The sequence below is a fragment of the Cryptomeria japonica genome, chromosome 2, assembly GCF_030272615.1.
Source record: "Cryptomeria japonica chromosome 2, Sugi_1.0, whole genome shotgun sequence".
Taxonomy (NCBI): Eukaryota; Viridiplantae; Streptophyta; class Pinopsida; order Cupressales; family Cupressaceae; genus Cryptomeria; species Cryptomeria japonica.
Genome location: NC_081406.1, coordinates 142,170,273 through 142,195,178, shown reverse-complemented (window position 1 = coordinate 142,195,178; position 24,906 = coordinate 142,170,273). Strand labels below are relative to the sequence as shown.

At 39.4% G+C, this 24,906-nt stretch overlaps 1 protein-coding gene across 2 annotated transcripts in view; it reads left to right on the top strand.

Annotated features, from left to right (window-relative positions):
• The window catches only part of LOC131053990 (uncharacterized), a 344,360-nt gene that overhangs the window by 84,419 nt on the left and 235,035 nt on the right, over positions 1–24,906 (top strand). The window contains exon 5 of one of the 2 annotated variants that reach the window (XM_057988551.2): positions 23,532–23,615. The exons of the other annotated variant lie outside the window; for it this stretch is intronic. Within the exon in view, the coding sequence (XP_057844534.2) occupies positions 23,532–23,615 (84 nt within the window). The remainder of the gene's footprint in view (positions 1–23,531; positions 23,616–24,906) is intronic. 2 annotated transcript variants of the gene reach the window in all.

Below are 24,906 nucleotides of genomic sequence, written 5' to 3'. Positions count from 1 at the left end.
ACATTTGCCAGAACTGCGTGTTTTGACCAGTTTGTGACTGGTTTTGGCTCAACCCGTTTTGGTTTGGTGGCATTGTGAAGTTTTTTTGTGTTGATTCTACATTGGTGTAGAGTTTTTACCATTCCCTAGTTCAAGTTTTTTGCTAGCTTGTGTCGTGATCTTCAAGGATGTGAAAGTCTTTGCAGGGGTCTTGTTTATCTTGAACCCATCATGCTTGGATTTGGCTGTAGTTTCTGTCCTTGACTAGGCAATAATCACTTTGTTGGCACTTCTATTGGCCCATCCTTGGTCAGCGTTTTTTTTGGCAATTTCATTTGCCACCATTGTTTTGGATTAGATCGGCTTTGCATAGGTAGCTTTCTTTGATCTTGAGGTTGTATGGGCATTCTTTACTTGAATGCCCCATAACTTGGCACATGTCACTAAACAACTTTTTTAGACAACTTACTCTAATGTGACCTTCAAATTTGTATTTGGTACACCATGATTTTTTATTGTTTTTAGTAATTTGTTTTTTAGTTTTTAGTTCCTTCATCATCCTCATCATATCTATTCATACAACTTGAAAATTCTTTGATTCACTATCACTATTGTCTTTTATGTTGTCATCTTCTTCTGTCTTTCGCTTCCCTCGAGAGGATGTCTTTTATTGACTATCTATGTCCATAGCTCGATTATAGGCTTTGGCATAAAAGGACGGAGGCACAAATTTCATTTTCTTTTGGAGTTAAGGAATCGGTCCTTCAATGAACCATCTTTTCTTTTATCTATCCACTAGTTTATTTTCCAATTTCATGAATATTTCCTTGATCCTACGATTATAATCTCTTACATTCTCATGTTTTACTTGTTAATGTTATATTCCTGAGTGTCAAGATGAAATTGTGAATGTGATCAAGGAAGCAAATAGTTTTAGAAGAGTTAAGCAAAGTCAAAAAGTTTGCTTGATCATCAAAGATGATGCAATTTGGGAATATGACCCATCTTCATCAGATTGAACAATTGTATTATGTTGAGTTTCAAGAGATATTGCTCAATCACAAACTCTTCATGATGATCTACATGAGGAGCAAGGTGAGGTGGCGTCCTATTCATCAACAGTCAATCAGGAAATGCCACATCAGCATGTCTAAGTTCATTGAACTTGACTCATTCAAAGAAGGATCAAGTGACACATGACACTTCATCAAATATTGTTGTTTACTTGATGGTGTGTTTTTAATGCACGCACAACTCAAAATAAAATACCTAGAGATATCTTATTCTCTCTTGATCAAAATCTTCTATGTGCTAAGCAGACGAACTGTGTGATCACAAAGACGATTCCAAGGTTCTAGATTCATGTGGATAGTCTTAGTTGGTTTGTTGTGATTTGCTGGTAATCTCAAGGGGGACTCACATAATTGTTCGAGGAGTGAATCAATCCAAGGGTTGTGATTCCTGACACTTATAACTTTCTTCTTTTTTTGGAATGATTTTGCAATGAGCTCTTTTCAATCCTACTTCTACTAAGACTTGGAAAAGAAGGGAAAAAAGGGGGAGGGTTTAGGAAGATAATTCTAATCTTAATCTAATCCTATGAACTTCGTGTTGACATGTCTAAAGTCGCGAAACTTACGACCTCATCTGGCCAATGCAGAATAGAGATACTAAGAGTCCTATCCTCTCTTGAGATAAGGAAATCCCTAATGTTGTGTGAATTTGATCAATGGGGATGACCTCAATGTTTTGGTTGTCAGGTCTTGACTGCAGGATAGCTTAGTAGTTTGATGTGTTTTGCTGGGAGCACAAGGTGTCTTAGGATTTTTGCAACAAGCTAGTTTGCTGTGATTCTCGAACTGCGTAATAAAATCAAAAGGGAAGGGATAGGAGATCTAAAACTAACAAGATTGGTATGCGGGTAGATGGATTCAACATAACCAATCCCTGCTTGGCTAGAATAGCTCACAACCTTGCAGGAACGGTGCAATCTTCAAGGGGACTTGGAAGATTTTTAGACCGCAAACACACGACTAAGCACCCAATTCTGGCGCAGCTCAGACGGACACCTGCAATTGAATTAAGCACAATTAAAGGCTCAGGTTAACCATACAAATGGATACACAATCAGTATATCCTCAATGGTATGAGCTTGAATCTATCAAATACCTGCACACCCAAAACAGAAAGATCTATCTAAAATACTGAAAGAAATTATGCAAACAGGATGAAAACAAGACAATAAATACCAAATCAATGTCTATATATTAATTTCAGCTGCCTATTACAACAATTTCTGCAGCATCTCTATGCTACTGGTAAGATCTAACCTATTGTAACTTCTAAAATCTAACCCTCTAACTTTAATTGTATAAGCCTTTACAAAAGAAAGGCCTCTGCCTTTTATAGAATTTACAATATGAATCAGAGGCTAGGATGGGCTGCATCCAAGGGTCTTGATCTGCCTTCCAGAAACTGGCAGCTTTAACCCATGCCTATTCAATTCTCAATTATCCAACCAACCATAATTCCAACTACCTGCCACTATTGGCTTTATTTCAAGTCTATCTAGTAGTTGGACATAACTGTCCACAACTAACCTGTTTCCCCTTTGTTTCGAAATATCCAAGTGGGGCCTACAGGCAGTTTTACAATAAAACAGTTTCAGTTTTCAAAAACTGAACTTCTGGAATTAAATCCAGCTGTGCACTTTTCCTGAGATTGCATAAACTTGCCGCATTCGAAGTTTTCTTTGGTCTTTGGTCCCGGTGGTGGATTTCAGCTTTGTGGTCCGGTGGCATGCTTCCCAATGCTCGGTTCAAATCTCGTGCTTTTGCAGCGCGTTCGTGCATCTTCTTCTTCAGGTTTCAGCGCTTGGCTCCTTGACGTTTCAGGCCTTCTCCTGGTTATTCGAGACGATGCCTTCGACCTGTGGACAATTAATCTCATTTTAATAAATTAATTTGAAAAATTAAAATTAATTTAATTAATCAAACATTAAATTTTAACGTCTGGCTCGAGAAGCTTTTTGTGAGATGTATCTTTTAAATGTCGTCTCGAATGCCTCACCTAAAATGTGAGATTTTGGCTTTCCATTTTAACGCATCCTTGCGAAATTTCGTGTGATTTCACCTTTAATCACCTAAGTCCTAGAATTTCGAGAAAACTGGAGGTTTTGCAAGATTTACCTTTTAAGTTTTAACCTCCCCTCTGGCAATTTTGGGTTGGAAGACATTTTGAAAAGGTTTTTTTTTAGTTAAACGCTTCGCCTCATTTTCAAATTTGGTTTGAAGGCTCACTTTGCAAACTTTTCTGAAAGTTAGAATGCTCTTTATATCGCATTTTCGGGCTAAAAGGGCCTTTTGAAAAGGTCTATTTTAAAACGCCTTATCAATTTTCGTGAGTTTTGTTTATTTTCCATTTTAAGCTTAGAGGGCGATTTAGTGAGTTTATGTTGAGTTGTCTTCTAAAGTTTTCGGGATTTGCAGGCATGAATGGTTTTCGGGCCTTAGAGCCTTTTTTTGAACTTGGACTCTTTATTTTGTGAGCTTGTGCCCTATCAATTTCGGCTTGGATGCCGCTTTTGGAAGCTTAAGTCATTTCCGGGCTAAAAGGCCCTTTTGCAAAATTAAAATGCCTTGTCATTTTTGGGTTTTTGGCCATTTTGCAAAGTTCGTAAAGATGACGCGATGCCTCATTACTTGCATTTTCGGGTCAAAAGTCTATTTTGCAAAGCTTTGGTGATTTTTCGGGTCAAATAGGGAAGATGCGCGACTTGTATTTTGCTTCTCATTTTCGGCTCTAGAGGGTTAAAATCGCGATTTTCTCCTTTTTGCAATTTTCAGCTAACTTAGCACCTTTTCAAACTTTATAAAAATAACGCCTTTCCTTTCACCTTGCGATTTTCGGCCTAAAGAGGCATTTTGAAAAGTTTTTTAGTTATAACGTTTTCCCTACTTCGCATTTTCAAAATTCGGCCTAAAGAGGCATTTTGCAAACTTTAAAAGTTAAAATGCCCTTCCTATTTTGCAATTTCGGGCCAGAAGGACTTTTTGCAAGCTTGAAACTCGCATTTCGGGCCATAAGGCCGATTTTGAGACTTTGAGTGTTTTCGGGCTAAATGAGAAAGAGCGATTTTGCATTTTGCTAAGTTTTTCGGCTTAAATAGGAACTTCGAAAGCCAACTTTGACCTATGAATGAGGCACGATTTCTCAGTTAGGCCTTTTAGGCTGAATTTGAGACTTATAACGTTTTTGAATTTTAGGGCTTTCCTCATTTTTGCAATTTTGATGTGTTCATTTCGGCTTAAGATACTTTGGCGAATTTGATGAACTCAGTATATGGTTGCGTGACTAGGGTTTCGAGTATCTAGTTAACTTTGTGAGTTTGGGAACTTTGGCTAAGAAAGCCTATTTCGCGAGCTTTGGGGATTCCTTGATGTTTTCGGCCAAATGAACCATTTTGAGAGTTTATGAACCATCTCATATTTCGGCCTTTCGGGCCGATTTTAGAGCCTTTGAGTTCGCAATATGGCCCTAGAGGCCGAATTTGGTTTTAGCAGCACTTGACTTGGACTTTCAAATCTCCTCCTTCCGCTGGGACAGACAGGCACAAACTGGGGGTTCCCTGTCCAAGACTGGGATGGGTGTGTAGTACGCACAACACTCCGGAGACGGAAATTGCGAATGTGAAATCAAAACCAATTCTTGTTTCGCCAAATTCAACAACAACACAATAATAGTGCTATCTTCTAAGGAATTCAAAAGATTTTCATATTGCTCATATTCATCAACTTTTTGAACAATGAATAAAGCGATAGAAGTTAAGTTTCATTTGCTGGTTCAAGCTAACTTTGCACAATATTTGAAAATCATCCAATTATCAAAAGTATGAACACGATGTTCCAGATTGAGCAATTCTATCAAATCCTTCATTCAATCTAACAACTTGAAAATGAAATCTATTCTATGGAGAGCCAATAAACCATGCTAACTTGCAAAAGTAGACAAGATTCACCAACAATTGAACAATGAATTATGTCTTCGCACTTAAGAAGTATCGCTACAACAATTTCTCAGAAATCTCTCCCTTTACAAATGAGAGGAGGGCTTATATAGGCACCCCATTACAAAGCAACGATCCAGATTGATCCAAGATCAGTGGCCAAGATTAACAGATTAAACCCTAATAAGGGTTAATTGCAAAAAAAACTCCTTTTGGCCAATGAGAAAATTACAATGTTTTGGATAACTAATGAGAAAAAATCTTTCAGTTGTTGAGTCTGGTTCATTGTACCTGGACATATCTGACTTGGAACCCTTGGATTGGTCGATTGATGACTAGGATGCCACCTTAGCTTGCCTTGCAGATTTGATTCCCCATGATGAAGAGGTGTTGATACCTTAATCTTGGATTTTTGAAGGAAATTCAAGATGATTAGAACAATTTCTCCATTGAACTTATCACTCCTTGGTGTGGAATCTTCTGTGTTCACCTTCATTCTAAGGTTTTCTTTATGTTTGAACTATCATCATCTTTACTTTGATCTTTGTAATGTCCCCTGTTTAACTTGACCTTCAAGATCAGTCGATTAGCCCATGATAGTGTTGTGAGGTATTCACACTTCGCTCCATTGCAAATGGGGACCCTCCCTTCTTCGCTTTCTAGGATAGTTGTCTTAGCTTAGTTGTTAGTTGTTGTCGAGTCTTTGCTATTAACCTTTTGCATGTAGTTGCTCAAAAGCTGGTCAAATTTCACTCTTTGAGATGAAGTGAGGTTCAACATTTCCTCGGCCCCCCAAAGCCTTCAACCTGCTTCTCCCAGCACTGTCAGTGGATGCCCAAACCTGAGCGCACCCATTCCATTTCCTTCCATTTACAGCTCTCTCTCTCTCTATCCCACAGCCCTTCCATCTTCTCTACTTCCACTTCTTTCCACTTCCTCTACCTCCCTACCTTCATGTACATTCACACCTACTTCTACCTACACCTACATCCACTACCCTTCCATCCCACATCCTTACCCTACCCCTACCTTTATCTTTACCTTTACCTTTACCTCCATCACCCCTTCCATCTAATTCACCTCCCTACCTTCACCTATACCCTCACCTACCTAACCCTCTTCCCATCCTAGCATACTCACTCACTACCCTTCACCTACACCCACACCTACACCCTCTCCCCTCCATCTCACACCCCTTACCCTTCTACTTCCCTTAGCCTACCCTTTCCCTTTACCTACACCTTCCTTCCCCTAGCCTAAACCCCATCCCATTATAACCTACAGCCCCCTCTACCCTATCATTACCCCTTTATACCTCCCGTTCCATTTTACTCCTCATATATCCTAACTCCTTTCACCAACCCCTTTTTACCTCCCACATCCTAAACCTCCTTACCCCCACGTATCTCCTACCTTGATCTTCCACACTCTTATGTCTCCTTTTCCCCAAACATCTTCTCCTTCCCTTTCTCCACGTAGCAGCTCCCAACATTTCTCACCACTCTTCCCTTCCCCACAACATTTCATATTTCCTTATCTATCCTTACCACATCACATGCTGGGCCCCACACACTCCAAAATGGAGAATTAAATAGATTCGTCTTAAGTTCTCTTGCTGGGACCCACTAACCACTGGCTGAGAATGAAAAGTGTTTTTTTTGTCTTTGATATTGCATGAGCCCCACCAGAAATTTTGAATGAAAAGAAAAGTTTTTCTTTTTAGGAATTTTAAAAGATAAAGTATCCAACTCATCAGTCCTTGCAAGGTGTGGCAACAAAAAATAAGGAGCTGGCCTCTGAATGAAGATGTGTCACTTTAATGAAGATAGAGTAAAACAGACCCTTTAACAGCCACCGTCTATATAAGAGGACATCCATCATCATTCCAAGGCATTAATCAAAGCATTTGATACAATCTGCTCTGCAATCTAAAGACAGCGAGTTGCAGCAGACAAAGAGGCAAAGCTACAAATTTGAGGATGAAAATTCAGATCAGAACTGATTTCAAGGACTAATTCCATCAGTAGATTGTTATTGCCCAGATTTGAATTGATCTTTGAAAGCACAATTAATGATGCATTAGGGGTGTGAAGGATTGTTTTATTTGCATGATTCTTGATTCATTATGTATCTTTCAGGTTTTGATAAGAGGACCGAAAGCTGATAAAGAGATGATTTCATTAGGAAGGTCAAAGACTACACTCCAAGGCAAATCAAATTCAAGGAGGACTCACACATCAATATCCATATTTGGGAAAGGGACAATATCAAGATTCAATCACATGAACAGGGTGGATCAGACCATTACTACGCACTTACAGAGCTGACTGCAGGAGATTCACCACCTTAAACAGAGTTGGAGTTTGATACAAAAGCAAAGGGAAGCTAATGGAATGATGAAGAAGAACGAGCAAGTGCATCATAGTTTACTAACAACAAATTTGCTTAGGACCTGTCCTGTGCCTCCCCAATTGGAGCAAATTTCTTCAAGGTTCTGTCCTTTGCCCCCACTTGGAATGAAATTCCTCCTTAGGCATTCTTATAGATCAAATTGACAGTGTTTTCATATGGAATGGTTTAAACACTTAAAGCTGGAATTCTATGCTGAACTTCATGAACTCAAGCATATGAGCGAACTTCAGGAATCAGCCTACATGAGCGAATTTTACAAATTAGAGGAGATGAGCGAATGCACCCAAGACAAGATACAAGGCAGCTAAATAGATGCATTTTCCTTGAAGCTAATTTGATGCCTAAGAGGGAATGATTTTGAATGATGATAGGCAAGGAAGAGCGAACTTCATGAATCCACATAGATGAGTGAACTTCATGAACTCACCTGGGGCAGCGGGCTTCAAGATTCATGATACAACAGTGAACTTCAAACTTCACCTTCAAGCATATAAGAGCAATTTCATGTGCAAGAGATCAAGAGCGATTTTGCAATATTGTTTCTAAGAACATTGCTTTGAGCCGATTCAATTCTTGGGAAAAGTGATTTTGGAGTCAAAGTGATAATGAAAGGTGAGATTTAGGACTAACTTCATGCACAAGGCAAGTAGAGAGACTTCATGAGTTGAGCAAATGAAGCAACTTCATGAGTTGGGAAAATGGAGCGAACTTCATGTGATGGCTCGTAGGACCGAACTTCATGTCTTGAGCATGAAGAGCATACTTCATCTTCAAATCTATGGGAGCGTACTTCATGTGCTAGTCAAGGGGAGCGAATTTCATAAGCTTGCTTAGTGGAGCGAATTTTTTTTACTTAATGAATTCCTAAGTGGAAGCGAATTTCTTTCATATGCCCAAGGAAGATGTGCGAGTCTTTATCTTGAACAGATTTTGAGTTGAAAGAAAACTTCATGTGCTTGGTGATGAGAGCGAACTTCATGCGGTAGCTGATAGGAGCGAAATTCATGTTTGGAGGTATAGGAGCGCACTTCACAAATTGAGGAAGATTAGTGCACTTCACAAATCACCATATATGAGCGAGCTTCACAAACTGAGGTAGATGAGCGAAATTCATAAATTGAGCTATATGAGCGAAATTCATGATAGAAGAGCGAAGGAGATTTAAAAGCATTCAACTTGAAACAAACTTCATGTTCTAAACAAGAGGAGCGAACTTCATGAGTTGGACAAGAGGAGCGACCTTCATGAGTTGAAGGATACGAGCGAAGTTGTATTATTTACCCACAATAAGATACAAAACTGCCAATAGATCATTTCCTGAGGTTTACTTCATGTTGGGAGCAAGATGAGTGAAGTTCAAGAATCCAAGTAGATGAGCGACTTCACCTTGAGCAGCATGTGAACAAACTTCACAAACTCAACAGCATGAGCAAACTTCATGAATTGGAGGACATGAGCGGACTTCTTCATGTTGAAAGTAGAGGAGTGAAGGGGACTTGAAGGAGCAAAGTGAAATTCATGTTAGAAGTAGAGGAATGAAGGAAATTTGATAGCATTTACTTCATGTTCAAATACTCATAAGTGAACTTCAAGGATTGAGAAGGATGAGCGAACTTCATAAACTGAGCTACATGAGCTAACTTCATAAACTTACCTACATGAGTGAACTTCATCTTTGAAAGGAGATGAGCGTATTTTATCTATTCCTAAATGAGAGTGAAGGTCTTCCATTTGTGCAAGAGGTGATATAGGAATATTTACCTTGAGTCAATCTAATCTTCAATTGAAAGTGAACTTCATGAACTAACCTATATCAGCGAACTTAAAAAATTCAAGTACATGAGTGAACTTCACAACTCAAGGTATATGAGCAGATTTCATGTTTTGAGAGTGAGTTTGAGGGAGAATTTCATGTGATGACCTCCAAGAGTGAACTTGATATGCAAAGGAAAGGTCATTTTGAGTGGAGAAGATGAAGGCTGAATATTCAAAGATCATTTCATGTGAAACAAAATCAAGGCGAATTTCATAAGTAGTGCTCTCAGAACGAAATTCCTATAGAGACCTATCCTAAAGTAGTTTGTCATGTTGTCATCAATTAATGACTAAAAGCTTAAAGTTGAGCTCATTTAATGAAAGAAAATGAAGGAGAGTGAGTTTAAAGACAAGGGCAACTTCGTGGACATCAGAGGTGGAGTAATCTTCAAGAGCTCCTCTCTACGAGTGAAAAACAACTTCAAGTGCTCCTTCATGAAGTCGAATTCTCTCTAAATCCTCTTATCAAACTTGCAAATCACATAAAATCAAGGGATATGTCAAGTTAAGAAGAACTATCAAAGTTATATATTATGTATTTGATATCATGTTTGTTTTGTTTTGCAAATGAGAGAAGATGGTGATTGCAAAGCAAAAGGAGAAAGATCGTAAGATCTGCATTATCGTGCAAAGAAGAAAACTTCTCTCACAGCACCAGGGAGTCACAGAGAAGGAATTCCAAAGAAAAGAAGTAGTGGTGACATCAAGAGTTCGTTCTAAGGCACACCGATACTTGAAAACCAAGATCTATACCTTACACTTCCGTGGTTGAAGCCTTTGAGAGGATAGTTTCAAAAAAGTTAATCAAAGTTAGAAAATCATCATCATCACCGCCGAAGCTGGATAATGTTGAGTATCAAAAAATATTCCTTCATGATCATCTATCAAACCTACAAAGTGCAAGTTAAAGGTGGTGTCCTAGTCGTCATCCCACCAATCAGAGGAATTCCACCTCAGCATGTTCAGATTCAATGCACCAAGCTCATCCGTGAGAGCCTATGTGAGAGAAAATGTCCTCCAAGTCGATAGGTGGCTTGGTGGCTGCCTTTCGCTAAGCTCGAGCAACTAACCAATCTTGAGGTATGGTCTGCCCGGATGCTATGGTTAAATTCCCACTCTGCTCCTTAATGCTTTCAGTTGGTTCATTGCATATCTATAACTGATCTGTTATAGGAGTAGAGGAGGTGTCAAGTTTTTTGCTTGCAGCTGGATTCTCTCCTACTTCGCTAAACAATTGTCTGGTATGTCCATGTGATGGTTGTTCTTCAGTTCTATCAGGCTCGTGGGTCTCATCTGTCTTTTGCTCTCCTTCAACAGTGGTGTCATCCTTGGCAGTACTATGCAGTTGCAATTCATGGTGGCTCCCTTGGGTGGGTTCATGCACATCAACCCCTTGAGTGGACGGAATTTCTCCTTCCTCAACTTGATTCTCAGGTTCGCCAGACCCAATGACCCTCACCTCTGTATTTAGCCTGTCTTGTGCAGGAGGATCATCAGCTTCAAATGCATCAATATCGCTCTGGGAAGGCGAAGCAGGTATATAATCTAGTTCAATTGCATCATCATCGGAACTATGGTCTTTTGATGATGAAGTGACCTCTAGCCTCCTAATAAGGATCTTCTCCCTTCTTGTCCTTTTAGATGTCCGAGTCCCTCTGTTGTCTTTAGCTTTCTTTCTTTTTTCGGGCTTTTCAACCTCTTCTTTTGGTGCGCTCGAGGTTCCCTCTTCTTCAGAGGACTAAGAATCAAGGCTACCCATCATATGGTAGGTGAACTGGACTCCTTAATGAGTTAGCCGCCCAATCTGTTGGTGTAACCACTGATCAGTGTACCTTCCCGGGGCTGCCATAACTGCCTCAAAATCAGTGAATGGATCTTGTGACCAATCGATGCTCGGCAAGAGATGTCTTACTGCCTCAAATTCTCGAACTTGTAAGCAATTTCCAGAATCCGTTAACTGATCCGGGACCCGACGGTATTCATATAGTCACATTTGCTGCACACTTAACCTTGAATATTCGCGTCGTCGGACCTCATAGTCATCAAAACAATTTTTCCAATAATCTTCAATTGATTCCTTTGCTCTGTAGCACCTACCATAGGCTCTCTTCGCTAGATTGTCATGATCAAAACATTTCCTTGGGAAATATTCTTGTAGGCCATAGGAGGCTAACTCAACAAGGGATTCTTCGGCATGAGCTGGATTCTTTAAATGGACATCGAGGTTACCTAAAATCATAGGGAAGGCGAATCCAGACTGCTTCTTGTCTCTGAGTAAACTGTTCGCCGGACGTGCCTGCCTTGCAACTTCCAGAGGAACTATTTTGTCGGTTGGATATCGTGGAAGTCAGAAATGAGCGCCTTCAAAGCCAGCTATTTGGATATAGGAGAATCTTGGGAACTGAATGAATCAGGCGCCATACCTCTGTACCAAAATGGTAGCTTGCTCTGAGAGCCTTATGTGTAGTCCCCCTTGCATCAGCCTGACCAGGCGCATTGTGAAGGCATCATTGACACGCTCATACTGACCAATAGCATAAGCAGGGTTGTTCTTTTCCCTCTGAGCTATGTCCTGATAATGTAATTGTGGATAGCAATTGTACACCTTCACCTGATTGGGCCCGTTCCCAATTTCACCTTTCATGATCAAACCTGGCAGCGGTTGGTGTCGGGCGAACATATGGACTAGATAAGATGTCATGGTGAAGTACTTTTTCTCTTCAAGTTCGACCAACTGGGTATGGATATTGTCACTTATGATCTGGGCCTAGTCGAACTTGGATTTCCTGGCGAAGACCTGCTCTGTAAAATAGAACATCCACTCCTCAAAAAAAGTTTGATTGGGGGAGTCCCATAACCTGGCTGAGCAAGGTGACCATATTTGCATGCTCATTGTGAAAGTCGCTTCTGGGGGTCTTTTTCCCAATTCTGATGCTTGGAGGTCTTCTCTCCTTATATCACTCCTCATTTATTAATGTCCTGCACTTGGTTCATATCATATGCCACTTGCGCTTCATCTATAGTTGTTGCTATGGGGTTGTTCGGGAAGGGGATGTCAAATGCGTCGCCAAAGCCTCAGGAGTGAAGTCAGCTTGGACCATATTCTCAAGGACTACCAATCTGGTGTTTGGTTGATAATGTCGGGCAGCCTCCACGTCCAGCTCATAATTCTGCACTGACAGGGGAAATCCTGCTGCCTGGGCGATACCACTTTCCATCATTCACCTTGGCTTGCCATAGGCGTTAGGGGAGAATACTCTCTTTGAAGTCCTGAATATCAATGTGGCCTAGGTCAGTATCACCTACGTTTTCCCATATGCTTTGAACCTTTGATTCCCTCAGTCCTCCTCTCTGATACTGATATTTCATCTTTTTGCCTCTGCGAGGGATGCCTAATTTAGAAGCTCGGGACGTTTCGGCTGCACTAGGTGTCTTCGAGGACTCTACTACAGATTTAGGCATCTATCCTACACAGCCGGATGTGGATTACGAGACGAGATGAAGGAAACAAAACGGGTTAGATAAAAAGGGATACGCTAGCATACAAGGATTAATTGAAAATCGAATTTGAAGAAAACATGAAACTTTAGTGAAAGAGCTCGATTAATTTGGACAAGAACAATATTAAGCTCTTTGATTAAAAATTTACTTATTCGGCTGCGGTTCAAGGACTTAGGCGATTTTGACTGCTAAATTTGCACTTAGTCATTGTAAGATCAGTTTTCAAAAATGGATGAGGTTTAAGATTCCATGGTGTCAAACTTGGGCATTTACTCTCTCAGCAAACAAACCTTCATACTCCTCCGTTTTACTATGGCGTTAAAAATGGGTTTATGATCTTTGAAAACCCTCAAACTCAGCGATTTTCAAATGGCATCTATCTTGGGCGATATAGCTCTCTCCTTAAACTTCAAACTTCTGTGCGATTTACCTATGATGTTGAAAATGGGGGGGGATGGTTTTAAAACTCTTAACTTCGCAACTTCCACGCTATAAGCGAACTTTGGCGAAAATAGGATGGTCTGCACACTATTCAACCTCTGCAATTTTGCCTTCACACGAACTTCGGCGGATTGGGAGGCGATTGAAAAGTTTTCAATTGTGGCGTGATTTACCTTTGGATCCCGATTTCGGGGGTTAAGGGCTTTTGAAGACTTTATAACATCTTGCAATTCGCCTTAGTCACGGACTTCAGCAATTAGAGGCCCTTTTCAAACTCTAAAACTTTGCAATTTACCTTTGGATCGCGATTTCGGGGTTTGGATGGCCTTTTTCAACTTCATAAAAATCGGGACTTTCCGCTTAGTTGAAACTTCGGGCTTTTGAGAGCTTTTGAAAACTTAAAAATTTTAACACTTATGCCCTTTATGGCGAATTTCAGAGAATGAGGAGGTTTTGAAAACTTTAACCTCACGATTTTCGTATTTCATGCAAACTTAAAACATTTCGTGATTTACCCTTTAGCCGCGAACTTTGGGGGTATAGTGGCTTTTTAAACTTTACCAAAAATCGTGATTTCCTTAGCTCAAACTTCGGCGATTTTAACTTAGATGCAAACTTTAAGCATTTCGCACTTTACCCTTCTAATGCAAATTTCAGAGTTTTGGGCACTTTTGAAAAGTTTAAAAGACTTTTGACATTTACGCCCCTTTATGGCGAATTTTGGCGATTTTAGCCAGTTTGCCAACCTCTTAAAAACTCTTGCAATTTTCCCCCTTAGTGCGAATTTTGGCGCTTTCGACTAGTTTGCAACCTTTCATTTTAGCACTTTAAAAATTTGCATTTTATCCTTAGTTAGCGAAAATCGGGGTTTTCACCTATTTTACAAACTTTTTGACACTTTAGCATTTTTCCTCCTTTATGCTGAACTTCAGGATTTTGGAGCATTTTTGCAACCTTTAGACGCCTTATCATTTTTTTTTGGGATTTTGCAAGCTTCTGCCATTTCTCACCTAACTCAAGCGATTTTACAAGTTTAAGCGATCTCTTGGAATTTTAACGCCTGAACGTTAACCTTACCTTGTGGACTCTTAGGCTTTTGCTAATGACATCGTCATCTTTTGGATTGGCTACGGGCACGCTCAAAAAAGGACGCGAGACATCTTGTGCAGAACTCAACAGGGCGAAAGCGAAATGACAAAAAAAAGAGGGGAACCCTGTTGGCGACAGGGAGTGTGTGCAACGCACAACAGATTGTTGCTATAAGTTTTGAAGTAGTTTACGTAATACATTGTTCGATTTGTTGGTGTATTCTTGTGTTGTTTTATAACTTGCATGGTCAGACTCTCTTCACTTAGATTAGAATTGCTTTAAAGTTGTTAGACGAAGGAGATTTGATGAGATTGTTTATGGTGTAGACCCTCGCTCATACCTTTGATTGGTAGCTGATTGCTATCAAATGTGCACGGTTAGTTTGAGCTTTTTTAACGTGGAAACTTAACTTCAATCATCGGATGAACATTGTTCATTGATGGTGTTCATTGGTGGTCTGAAAATATTTCGCACAACCTTTGAAGATTGCACTGTCTTTGTGTAGTTGTCTCCTAGTGGCAAAGCAAAGTGTGGTTTGGTCTCGCTTGAGTGATCCTTATCTCCTTGTTCTTAGCTCTAGACTAAGTTAGCCTAGCTTTCTAAACCCTTCCCTATTTACTTTTTGCAAATTTTTAAATCCAAAAATCCTAAAAACGAGCCATTCAAAGCTAAATCATTCGCAAGTCAATTCCTTGAAGTTGCAAAATTGTCTAATCTTCTTTGAAAGTATGCAAGGCCCCTTGGATTACTAGTATATCACATTGGCCAACTGGGTCACGTCCGTTGCACATAGGAACCTTGGAGTCGATTGTCTGATCTTCCTGCAATCTTAGCACACAATCACACTTTGATCAAGAGAGAGTAAGGTGACCGTTGGTAAGTCTTAGACGCTGTCCTAAAAAACACATCAACAGATAGGACATCCTCTGGAGTTGTACTATATATGATTTCGCCCTTGTTGATTTCCATAACCATCTGGCGATACATTTTGTGGTTTCAATGGGCTAGACTCTCTCTCTGTGAAGAGTACTTGCATACTTCTAGTCTTCAAACTATATGGATACTCCTTTATTAAATGACCCACCACTTGGCAAATCTCACAAAACATATTTTTAGGACAATTTTTTTGTGTGCCCCTCAGTTTTGCACTCAATACACCATAGTTCATTACTTTCTTTATTAGTTCCTTTCTCAGCCTTTAGTTCTTTCATCATTCTCAATATATCTTGTCGAAGGGCTTGAATGTTTTGGATTCTTCATCACTGCTACCTTGAGTGCTCTCGTCATTGTCGATCTTCCTTTTCCCTCAAGAGGATGTTTTGTTTTCTCTCTCAATGTCCTTCGCCCAATTGTAAGCATTGGCATACGAGGACGAAGGCACTTCTTTCATCTTCTTGCGCAATGAGGGGATCAATCCCTCAATGAACCACCTCTTCTTCAACCCTTTGGCTAGCTGGTTCTCCATCTTCCTCAGCAACTCCTTGAGCCTACAATTGTATGCCTATATACTCTCTTGCTTCCCTTGGTTGGTATTGGAGATTTCTGCAACAATTTCATTATCGTCTCTCAACAATTTAAACTCTTCTCGAAATGCCTTCTTTAGTTCGTTCCATGTCACCTTGTGTTGATTCTTCAGGTTTGTATACCAATCGATGGCAATTCCCTGTTGTGTGGTGGGAAATGCCTTCAACTAGTAATCATGGTCATCTTGACCATTCGCCTCCCATATTGTTATGCAAGTCTTGCTATGGCATACATGATCATTCAATTCGTCCCCTATGAGCTTTGACAAATTTTGCACATTCAGACTTGTTGAAGTCACCATCTTTCTTGCTTTCTTACTCCCTTGTGTGCCAGACCTAGGCGGACTATTTCGAATGCTATGTTCCAGTGCTTTCCCTATAGTCTCAGCCACACGTGCATCCTCTACATGTCCACCTCCAACGTCCCAACACTCTGGGTACTTCCAGCCTTTGACTCATCCCTGTGCTCCCTCCGATCGAGGGTTGACTGTTTGGATTCTCCAAATCTCGATTTTCTTGAGATGGATAGTCAATGGAATACATCTATGAGTTCAAGATTTCCCTTTTCGTAGTCATCCAACATTGGCTGTATGGATGGGATGTCTGATCGTTTGACTAGATTTTTCTCAAATCTTTCTCGTAATCTTGTCCTTCGTTCTCTTTGTTCTACAATCCTTAAAGATCGCTTGCTCACTTGGTCTTGACCACCTTGTGGCCTCTTCTCACCTTTATTGGGATCTAAGGGAATCATGCAAAGATGACCTGATTTCTTTTAAGGGAACGACACGAAATGTTTATTGCTATATCTGATAAATTAAATACAAGAAATAATAATACAAATAACAATGCATACTAGAAATGAGTAAAATATATCTTTATTCGCACATGAAATTTTTATAGAGAAGAACAAAGATCTAAATATCTTAATCGACAATAAATCTTTTGGCCGAAAACTTTAAAAAATCGGGAATCAGGAAAAAATCGGCAAAATTATTGAACATTTGAAAATATATAATTTCTTAAAATTTTCTAAAAAAACACACTTATACACTAAATTTATAGAACACAATAGCATATTACTGGTTTCCATCATATATAAATCATAGTTTGAGTCAAATACATACCATATAGCAATGTGATATACCAAAAAACAAGTTCAAGTTCTAAATAGTAAATACGTTTGAGTCAAATACATGTTGTAGAGTCTAGACCACAAAATAAATCAATCTATGAAGTCTGAATACATATTAAGTTCATGGTTTCATATCATTGAAAACTGGAAATCACAGATTGCGTCTACGACTAAAGCTCAAAAAACTCTGTTGCCGCTGAGTGGGTGCTGAAGTAGATGGTGTTGCAGCAGCAACAGTCGCTGCTGCAATATCTTCAACAAGTGAGGAATCTGCCTCTTTTGGATCTGCAAACTCATCTCCCGCCTCCTCACATTCTACCACCTTTGTCGCCCATTCAGCTGCCTCCCTCTCCATCTCATCTAATCGATCGTCAGTGATAAATGTATCCACATCAATATCACTGGTAGCACCATGAGGTTCAGCAATCCAATCTGCTGTGTATGGATCAATCTCATCAATGTCAAGTGCGTCATATGAATTGTTACCTTGTACCCTCTTTTCATGCAATCTAAGGTTGTATCGCACATATACAAGGTCATTCAAGTGCTTTTGAGTCAACCTATTGCGATTTTTTTGTGTGAATGGCCTCAAAGACACGCCAATTGTGCTCACAACCAGAAGCACTACAAAGCTGAGGTAATATGTGGATTGCAAGCTTTTGAAGATTAGGTGTTGTGGCACCATAATCTTCCCACCACAGATCTGCATGTGTACAAATTGGCATTTATAACTTGGTAAAGTTTTTTATACACTTAAAGATTGAAATAAATGGTAAAATAGATTTAAGAGCACATTTTTTTTACCTGGCAGCAGGGTGTCTCTCTTACGAGTACCAATAGGTGAAAAAAATAATGGCCCATCTTCCTTCTTGTACCTTTGCAACTCATCAACAATGAGGTCTTGAATATTTTCACTAGGAACCAACCTCTGAATACATGTGTCAAGGCCAAGTTGAACCTCCTCATCTATTTTGAAAGTGCAGGAGTAAAAGAACTTGGGGTTCAAATAGTAGGCAACAACATGGATATGTTGGTGGTGTTGTCGGTTCCACCTTCGATTAATTATGCGCCATATGGGTTCATATTTGGTCCTGTCTGACCCATACGAGTGCTGAATTGCCTCTTTGGCCTTATCCATGGCCTCATATAGATACCCTATGGGGTTTTTATCCCCATCCACGATCCGTAGAACCCTCACCAATGGCTCTGACAACTAGACATGACAAATTTAACAAAAATCAGCAATGTGTAATATTAGAAAATTTAAAAATAAATCATCAATTGAAATTTGAACTTTGAAGACTTACATTGATGATCTCCTCCACGAGTTTGTCAAATCTATCATCAAAAACGGCTTACACAACCTTCTCTGCTTCAGGCTTCCTACAATAAGGTCTCTCCAACCATCTTTCACTCAGAAACATCCTCTTCAAGTTGGGCAATGCATGTAATATGCTCTGTAAGTTGAGGAAATTCGTGGCAAAACATGTGACTCCTGAACACACAAGATCCTTACCATCACTGTGTTTTCTCATAAGCTCCAAGACCCATGTGTGGTTGTAGATGTACTTTGTGATTTCCCTTCCATCTTCAACCACATTCTTCACCCAACTAAGTTTCACTATGTCCCCGAGGAGTAAATCAAGGCAATGAGCGACACAAGGGCTCCAAAATAATGCTGGATGCCTAGCCTATAGAAGTTTAATGGCTGCCACATATGTAGCTGCATTATCGGTCACAACTTGAACAACATTTTGCACTCCCACTTCAGTCACCACCTCATCCAACATGTTGCACAAGGTTTCTGCATTCTTCACTTTATTTGAGGCATCAATCGATTTTAAAAATATCACCTGTCCCCCTGAAGCAACTAGAAAGTTTATGAGTGTCCTATTCCTACTATCCGTCCACCCATCAGATAAAATGGTGCAGCCATTCCTTTCCCAATTCCTCTTTGTTGTTCCACCAGCTGATGTGTGTTTTGGACCTCATGCTGCAATACTGGCCCACTCAACTCATAACGACTTGGGGACTTGAATCCCTTACCAGAAATGGTCAATCCACAGACCATTTGCTCCCATTATGGACTCTCAACAATACTAAACGGAATATTGTTGTAAAACCAAAATCTAGCCACTGCTTCTTTTGTTTGCTGATGCACTACCTTATTCCATGAAGTACCTAACAATCCGGGTTGCGCATCAGGAGTGTTACGAGGAATGAAGAAACTAGATGTATTGCTGCCCACTCCAATATTTTTGGACCCTGTAGAACTGATATCTCTCTTTGGGGCTGCCATTGCTTCTGCTGTCCTGTTTGTTTCTGCCTTATTTTGCTCATATCCTGAAAGTCTTGTGCTTGCCTCCCTCTGAACCTCTTCAGGAACTGTTATCACTTGGACCTGCACCCCTGTTTGCTAAGCTATCAACTCAGCAGGCCTGTGACACATGGGAACCCTCCTAGGCCTGTGGGTTGCCTAAAAAATGGAGTGAACCTCCAGAGTAAGCTGGTTCTTTTCAGATTCTGCACCTAAACTAACAATTTCTTCAGGGAAAAGAGTGAGGAGGAGATAATACAAAAACTAAAACCTGAAACTAAGGTGATTGCACCAGATGGTATTCTTTTTGGAATCTATCTAAGCAAAAGACACACAGTACAGCAATGATAATGAACCCTTTTTCACACTGACCAACAACTCATAACCCTTGCATCAATGCTTCATAAACAGGCTGGATAATCACAGTCCTAAGAGGGAAAAAAAATCCTTTTTTCACAACCTAAGACCATTAATCATTAAAACACAGCTTATGACCTGCAAGTAGTACATGTATTTCTGCATAAAGCATCAAAAGGAGATGTAAATTTTAAGGGGGGCAAAAGCCAACCACCAAAGAACTGACTAACCCTGAAGATGCAGTAACAAAGAAGGATGAGAAGTAGAGCAGCAAAACAAGCTATTATCCTTGCCAAACAGGTATCACCAAGCTTCATAAATCCTGAAAATGTGTTACAAAGACATCCATTCTTGCAGAGAGAACCAAAAATTACAGTCTGCTCCAAGATGAATGAATCAGAACCTTTACAAAAAAGAAGGCTCTCAGTATATATGCCTTTTTTCAAACATATCAAGAAGACTCCACCTCCTCCTTTTTGGTCGAGCAAACTCAAAAACCCTAACTTTTTAGCCTCAAAAATATCTCAAAAGGGATAAACTTGAGCCAAAAGGTTAAGTCATCCATTCTGCAAACATAAAACCTCATAAATGCAACATAAATGCTTCTGAAATGCCTCTGACAGGCCTGCAAGCCCTCATAAATGCAAAAATATCCCTCCTTCTGCCCAAAAAAAAATATCTAATAAAGTGATTTTTAAAAAAAAAAAAAAGGATTTATTACTATTTGGTCAAACATTCGTTTGATTTTATTTTTATTTATATTTAAAAGTTTTAATAATATAAAAGTAATAAAATTGTTTTATTTAAAGCGATAATAAATAAATCACTTAAATAATACAATTTTATTAATTTTATTTATTAAATAATAATAAAGTGTAATAAACATTATATTTAATAAAAGTGTTTTATTAACACTTTACTAAATAAAAATTTTTATTATAATTTATTATTTTTTAAATATTAAATAATAATAATATTAAACAAATGTTTAATCAGAAAATAATAAATTTTTTTAATAAAAAGAAAACCTTTAAAAAGACATTTGTTAACAAGCATTCCATCGGGCGCATCTCTTGATTTTTTAAGTCATTTGGCATATGAAATATTAAAGGGGACAAAGTGATAGAAATCACTTAGGAAGCAAGGAAATTACAAGGCTTTTACAAAATTTAAAGTGATTAATCATCACTTGAAGATATAAGCGAACCTGTCCACCATACATAGCGCGTGGCATATGAAGGAAAGGAAATGATTTTTTTAATGGAAACGTTTTTAGGGAAACATAACCCTAAAATCCTCATTCGCATCTTCACTTTTTGTCTTTCGAGCATTCTGGAAACCGCTCTGCACTGGGCGTTGCTTAGGGTTTGAAGGAAAGAAATGGTGCATTCTTCAGTTCTGGGCGCATTTTCGAGCGCTGGGCCGTCTTTTTGCTTGAGACCTGTTCCTTTCCTTTGCATTTGCTGGTTTCGGGCTCATTCTGGAGTCGCTGTGGAAAACCTTTTGTGTTTCTGGGTACCTTCTGAGCGTTGGGAGTTCGGCTTCCTTGCTTGCTGGGCGCTTGCTTCATCTTGCATCTTCACTTTTGCACAGGTCCGCCATTTTTCGATTCTGGAAAGAAAGAGAAACTTTTTTAATGTAACATATTGGCTTCCTTTTCTGCGTTTTTTTGAAGATCTTTCTATGGCTCGAACCTGTTCGGCATTTGCTTGTATTTTGCAAAAATTCATTCATGTAATTCGTTGCATTTCCTGTAAATTACTTTCCTTGGGCTGCATACAATATCTCCATTAAAGATACAAACCCTACTGTAAAAAGCATTCCATGCCTGCTTGTATCTGTAAAAATTAACTTGTGATCTGTTGTTTTTTCTTTAAAAAACTTCATGGCACGCACTGCAGGGTTATTTTTTTCCTTCTATCAAAAATATTAGAAAAAAGTAGCTCGAAAAACTGCGTTTTTTATTTTTCTGTTTGAATATGCAACTCTGGTATATCCTGCTTAAGGATTTCTTCCTCGTGTCTCATCAAAGTTCCCCTTTGCTTCAATCATGTTATTGCTTAATTCTTTTACAATTCTTGCTTTCTCAATAGAAATTCCACTCGAACCCCACTTTGGATCCCCTGGAAAACTATAATCAATACTATTTCCAAACTGCACATGACCTTTGTAAAGCATGAGTTTCTTTTCACTGGTTCCTGTTGAATCTTGTAGCTGTCTTTGTTCATAAGAAGTTTAATATTGTTCCAATGTTCCATCTGCAGCTTGTGCCTCTTTTAACCTTGTCTCAGGAGTTGTCCAGCTTGTTTCTGAAACATCTGCTTGCTGATCCACACTCCACCCGGTACCTTGAGCCTCTTCAGATGTTCTTTGTCTTTGTTCTACATCTTGTGAAGTACTTCTGTTATCTGCTTCCCACTGAATTCCACCATGTGAGCCTTTTCCAAGGATTAAATTTGCATTTGTCAGCTTAGATTTCAATGTGTTATACACATGTAATTAGAAATCAGTATCAAGTGCTCCTTATAGACATGGCTTCCTATGGAGTTAACTGAATAACAGAGTCTCTGAAGTAGAATATAATAAGCAGCTGAAATACCTAAGTATCTGTATATTGCATTGATGTTGTAAGGTATGCATCTGTTAGTATCCAGTGAGCCCATTAAAGATGAGCATGCCTCGTGAATAATCTTCCATGCATCACCACACTGCTTTACTTCACTTTTCTCAACAATTGCTTCTATAATGATTTCACCCTCAACAAATTCATGCTCACCAATTTGTAATGGAACCCAAGATGCAGAATTCACAGGGCTCCACGAAATCCTTACTGACAGTATACAGTTATAACCTTTAGCAGTTGTCTCCATTAAATTAGGGCAGATCACATTAACCAAGACATCTACCATATCTTCCTTTTCTTGTGAATCGTCACTTGTTTCCAGGGCAAAATGCAGACATGGCTTAGGATTGTCCTTTTCTTCAGATTTTTTCCCACCACTGCATCTTTCACTCCATGACACTTTGGGTGATTCGTAACTAATGACTGCAATCAAAATGCTACGATGGTATGCTGCTACTGTGAATGTCTTATGATTTTTGCAATCACCCTTCTGCTGCTTTGAAATTCCTTCCTTCATCTGATGTCGATCAATCAGCTCTTCATTTTCCTTCATATCAACCTCATTAATCACTTCTGTTCAGCAAGTATTTATGAAAAAGCAGTTTCATTGTTCTGCATATCAAGTGGGATTGATTTCTTTGAGAGTTCTACTTCATGACTCCCTCTATTATCTAGATTATGCATACATTTGGTTATCTCTCTCCGAAATTTCAAATTCCAATGAATTTGCTGGAATCATATCATCACTAATTGGCATCCTTGACTGTTTGAAATCTGCAATAACCATTGGAAACTCACTTTCTGTACCTTCACTAGACATTTCCATACTGAATCCATCTCCAACCTCTATAGGAATTAGTGAACGCCTATCAATGATACATCTAGTTTAACAGAAAGTCCAAACTCTTCCTGCAAAGCAGCTTTGCATTCAGCCCTGGAAGATCCTCTGTCTACCAATGTATAGTGGCTCGTGCATAATCTCAATGCCTAAACTTCATATTCAAACTTTGTATTTCTCATATGAGCTGGGCTCAACCCTTGTGGGAGCCGCATTCGTCTCCACTCATCTTATTGAATTTCATAAACAGCAAGCTGTTCTTTTTCCTTTTCCTGCACATGAAACAAACCTGTTAGCAAAATTGCATATTTATGGTGGCTTTCCTTTGATCTGATTTTGCCTTTTTGGAGATTCCTTTGTACTTGCGAGCTATCTGCATTCGATGTATGTAGGGATCATATATACATATGCGTGCATTAGTACATATGTCAGAAATGCAGCCAGATATTGCTTAGAACTAAATGTTCTAACACATTGCTTGTTTCACCCTTTTTTGCAGATCAGAAGGAAAACATCAACGGGCCGGGGGGGAACAGCAAGACAAAGGCTACGACGAGCGTCTCCAACTGTTCCAGTCATTCAGGCAATGACTGGTTCCACTTTTGACATGCCCTATTTTTCTTTGTACTTGCATACATATGTGTATATTTCTCTTCTGCATTGGATATACGTAGCTAGTCCCACGGCTCCTGTGTGGGACGCATTTTGAAAATGAATAAAAACTACTTTTCTTTTGCAAATGAGATGTTTTTTCTTTGCTGTTACAGAATAAAGTACTTAGAAACATCATTTTTAAAACACAAAATAGAGAAAGAGTATACACTAGCTTTCTTTTGTTCATGCTTAGCATCTCTCAACCTATTTTTCAGCCAGGAGCGAAAAATAGGTAACATTTTTGGCGACATCTGCTATATGTTTGCCTACTAAACATCTTGACCAGCTGCCTAAAAAAATTCATTGGGCACAGAGTCACTTGCAACCTTTGTGAAAACTGGAAAAATACATCATAATACTGCAAAACTCTCTCCCTTTCCTCCTCTGAATCTGTCATAGCCTATTGAGTATAGGTGTGGGGTTCATGGTAGTAGTTATGACAGACTGCTATTATGAATTCCACATGTGTATTTGATAGTTTATGACAGGTTAGCTACAAAGCACCTGTGAAAAACACTCTCTTTCATACTGGATCTCAGCTGTAAGCGAAAAACCTCACCAAAAACAGCCTCAAAAGACTGCTGTGAGCTGTCCCAGCTTTATGAGAGGGATATGTATGATGTGGGGCAGTGGAATGTATTCACTGTTTCATATGGTAGGTATCATTTTCATCAAACTGTGGCAGCTTACAGCAGTCTTTCCTCCACAAAACTGAAACAACTAACAACTAACTACGCACGAAGCGCTTAGGGAAAACTAGACAGCAACTAACTAACTGTGCAGCAGCACTTATTCAACATCCAAAACCTACTTTATTATATACAAGCTGCGATCATACCTCAAAAGCAATGTTTGAGGTGAATCCCGTTGATCGGGATTGGCTCCACGTTACCGTCCATCTTGGAGAGCTGGAAAGCGTTGTGCTGCTTACAATCAGAAATGATGTAAGGCCCGCTCCAAAATGCATCGAACTTGGAATGCTTTCCAGGTTTGCTTTTGAGGGTGTCCCATTTCAGCACCACGTCTCCTTCCTGGAAGCTTCTTGGAGATGCTTTTCTGTCAAATGATCGCTTCATCTGAGCCTGATGAAGCTCTATTTTATTCAAAGCGTCCTTTCTAGTCTCTTCTAGCTCAAACAACTGAGCTAATCTTACTGTAAGGGGGCCCTCCTCCAGTGAGTCCAACTGATTTGCTAGGTCTAGTGCTGGCAGCTCGGATGA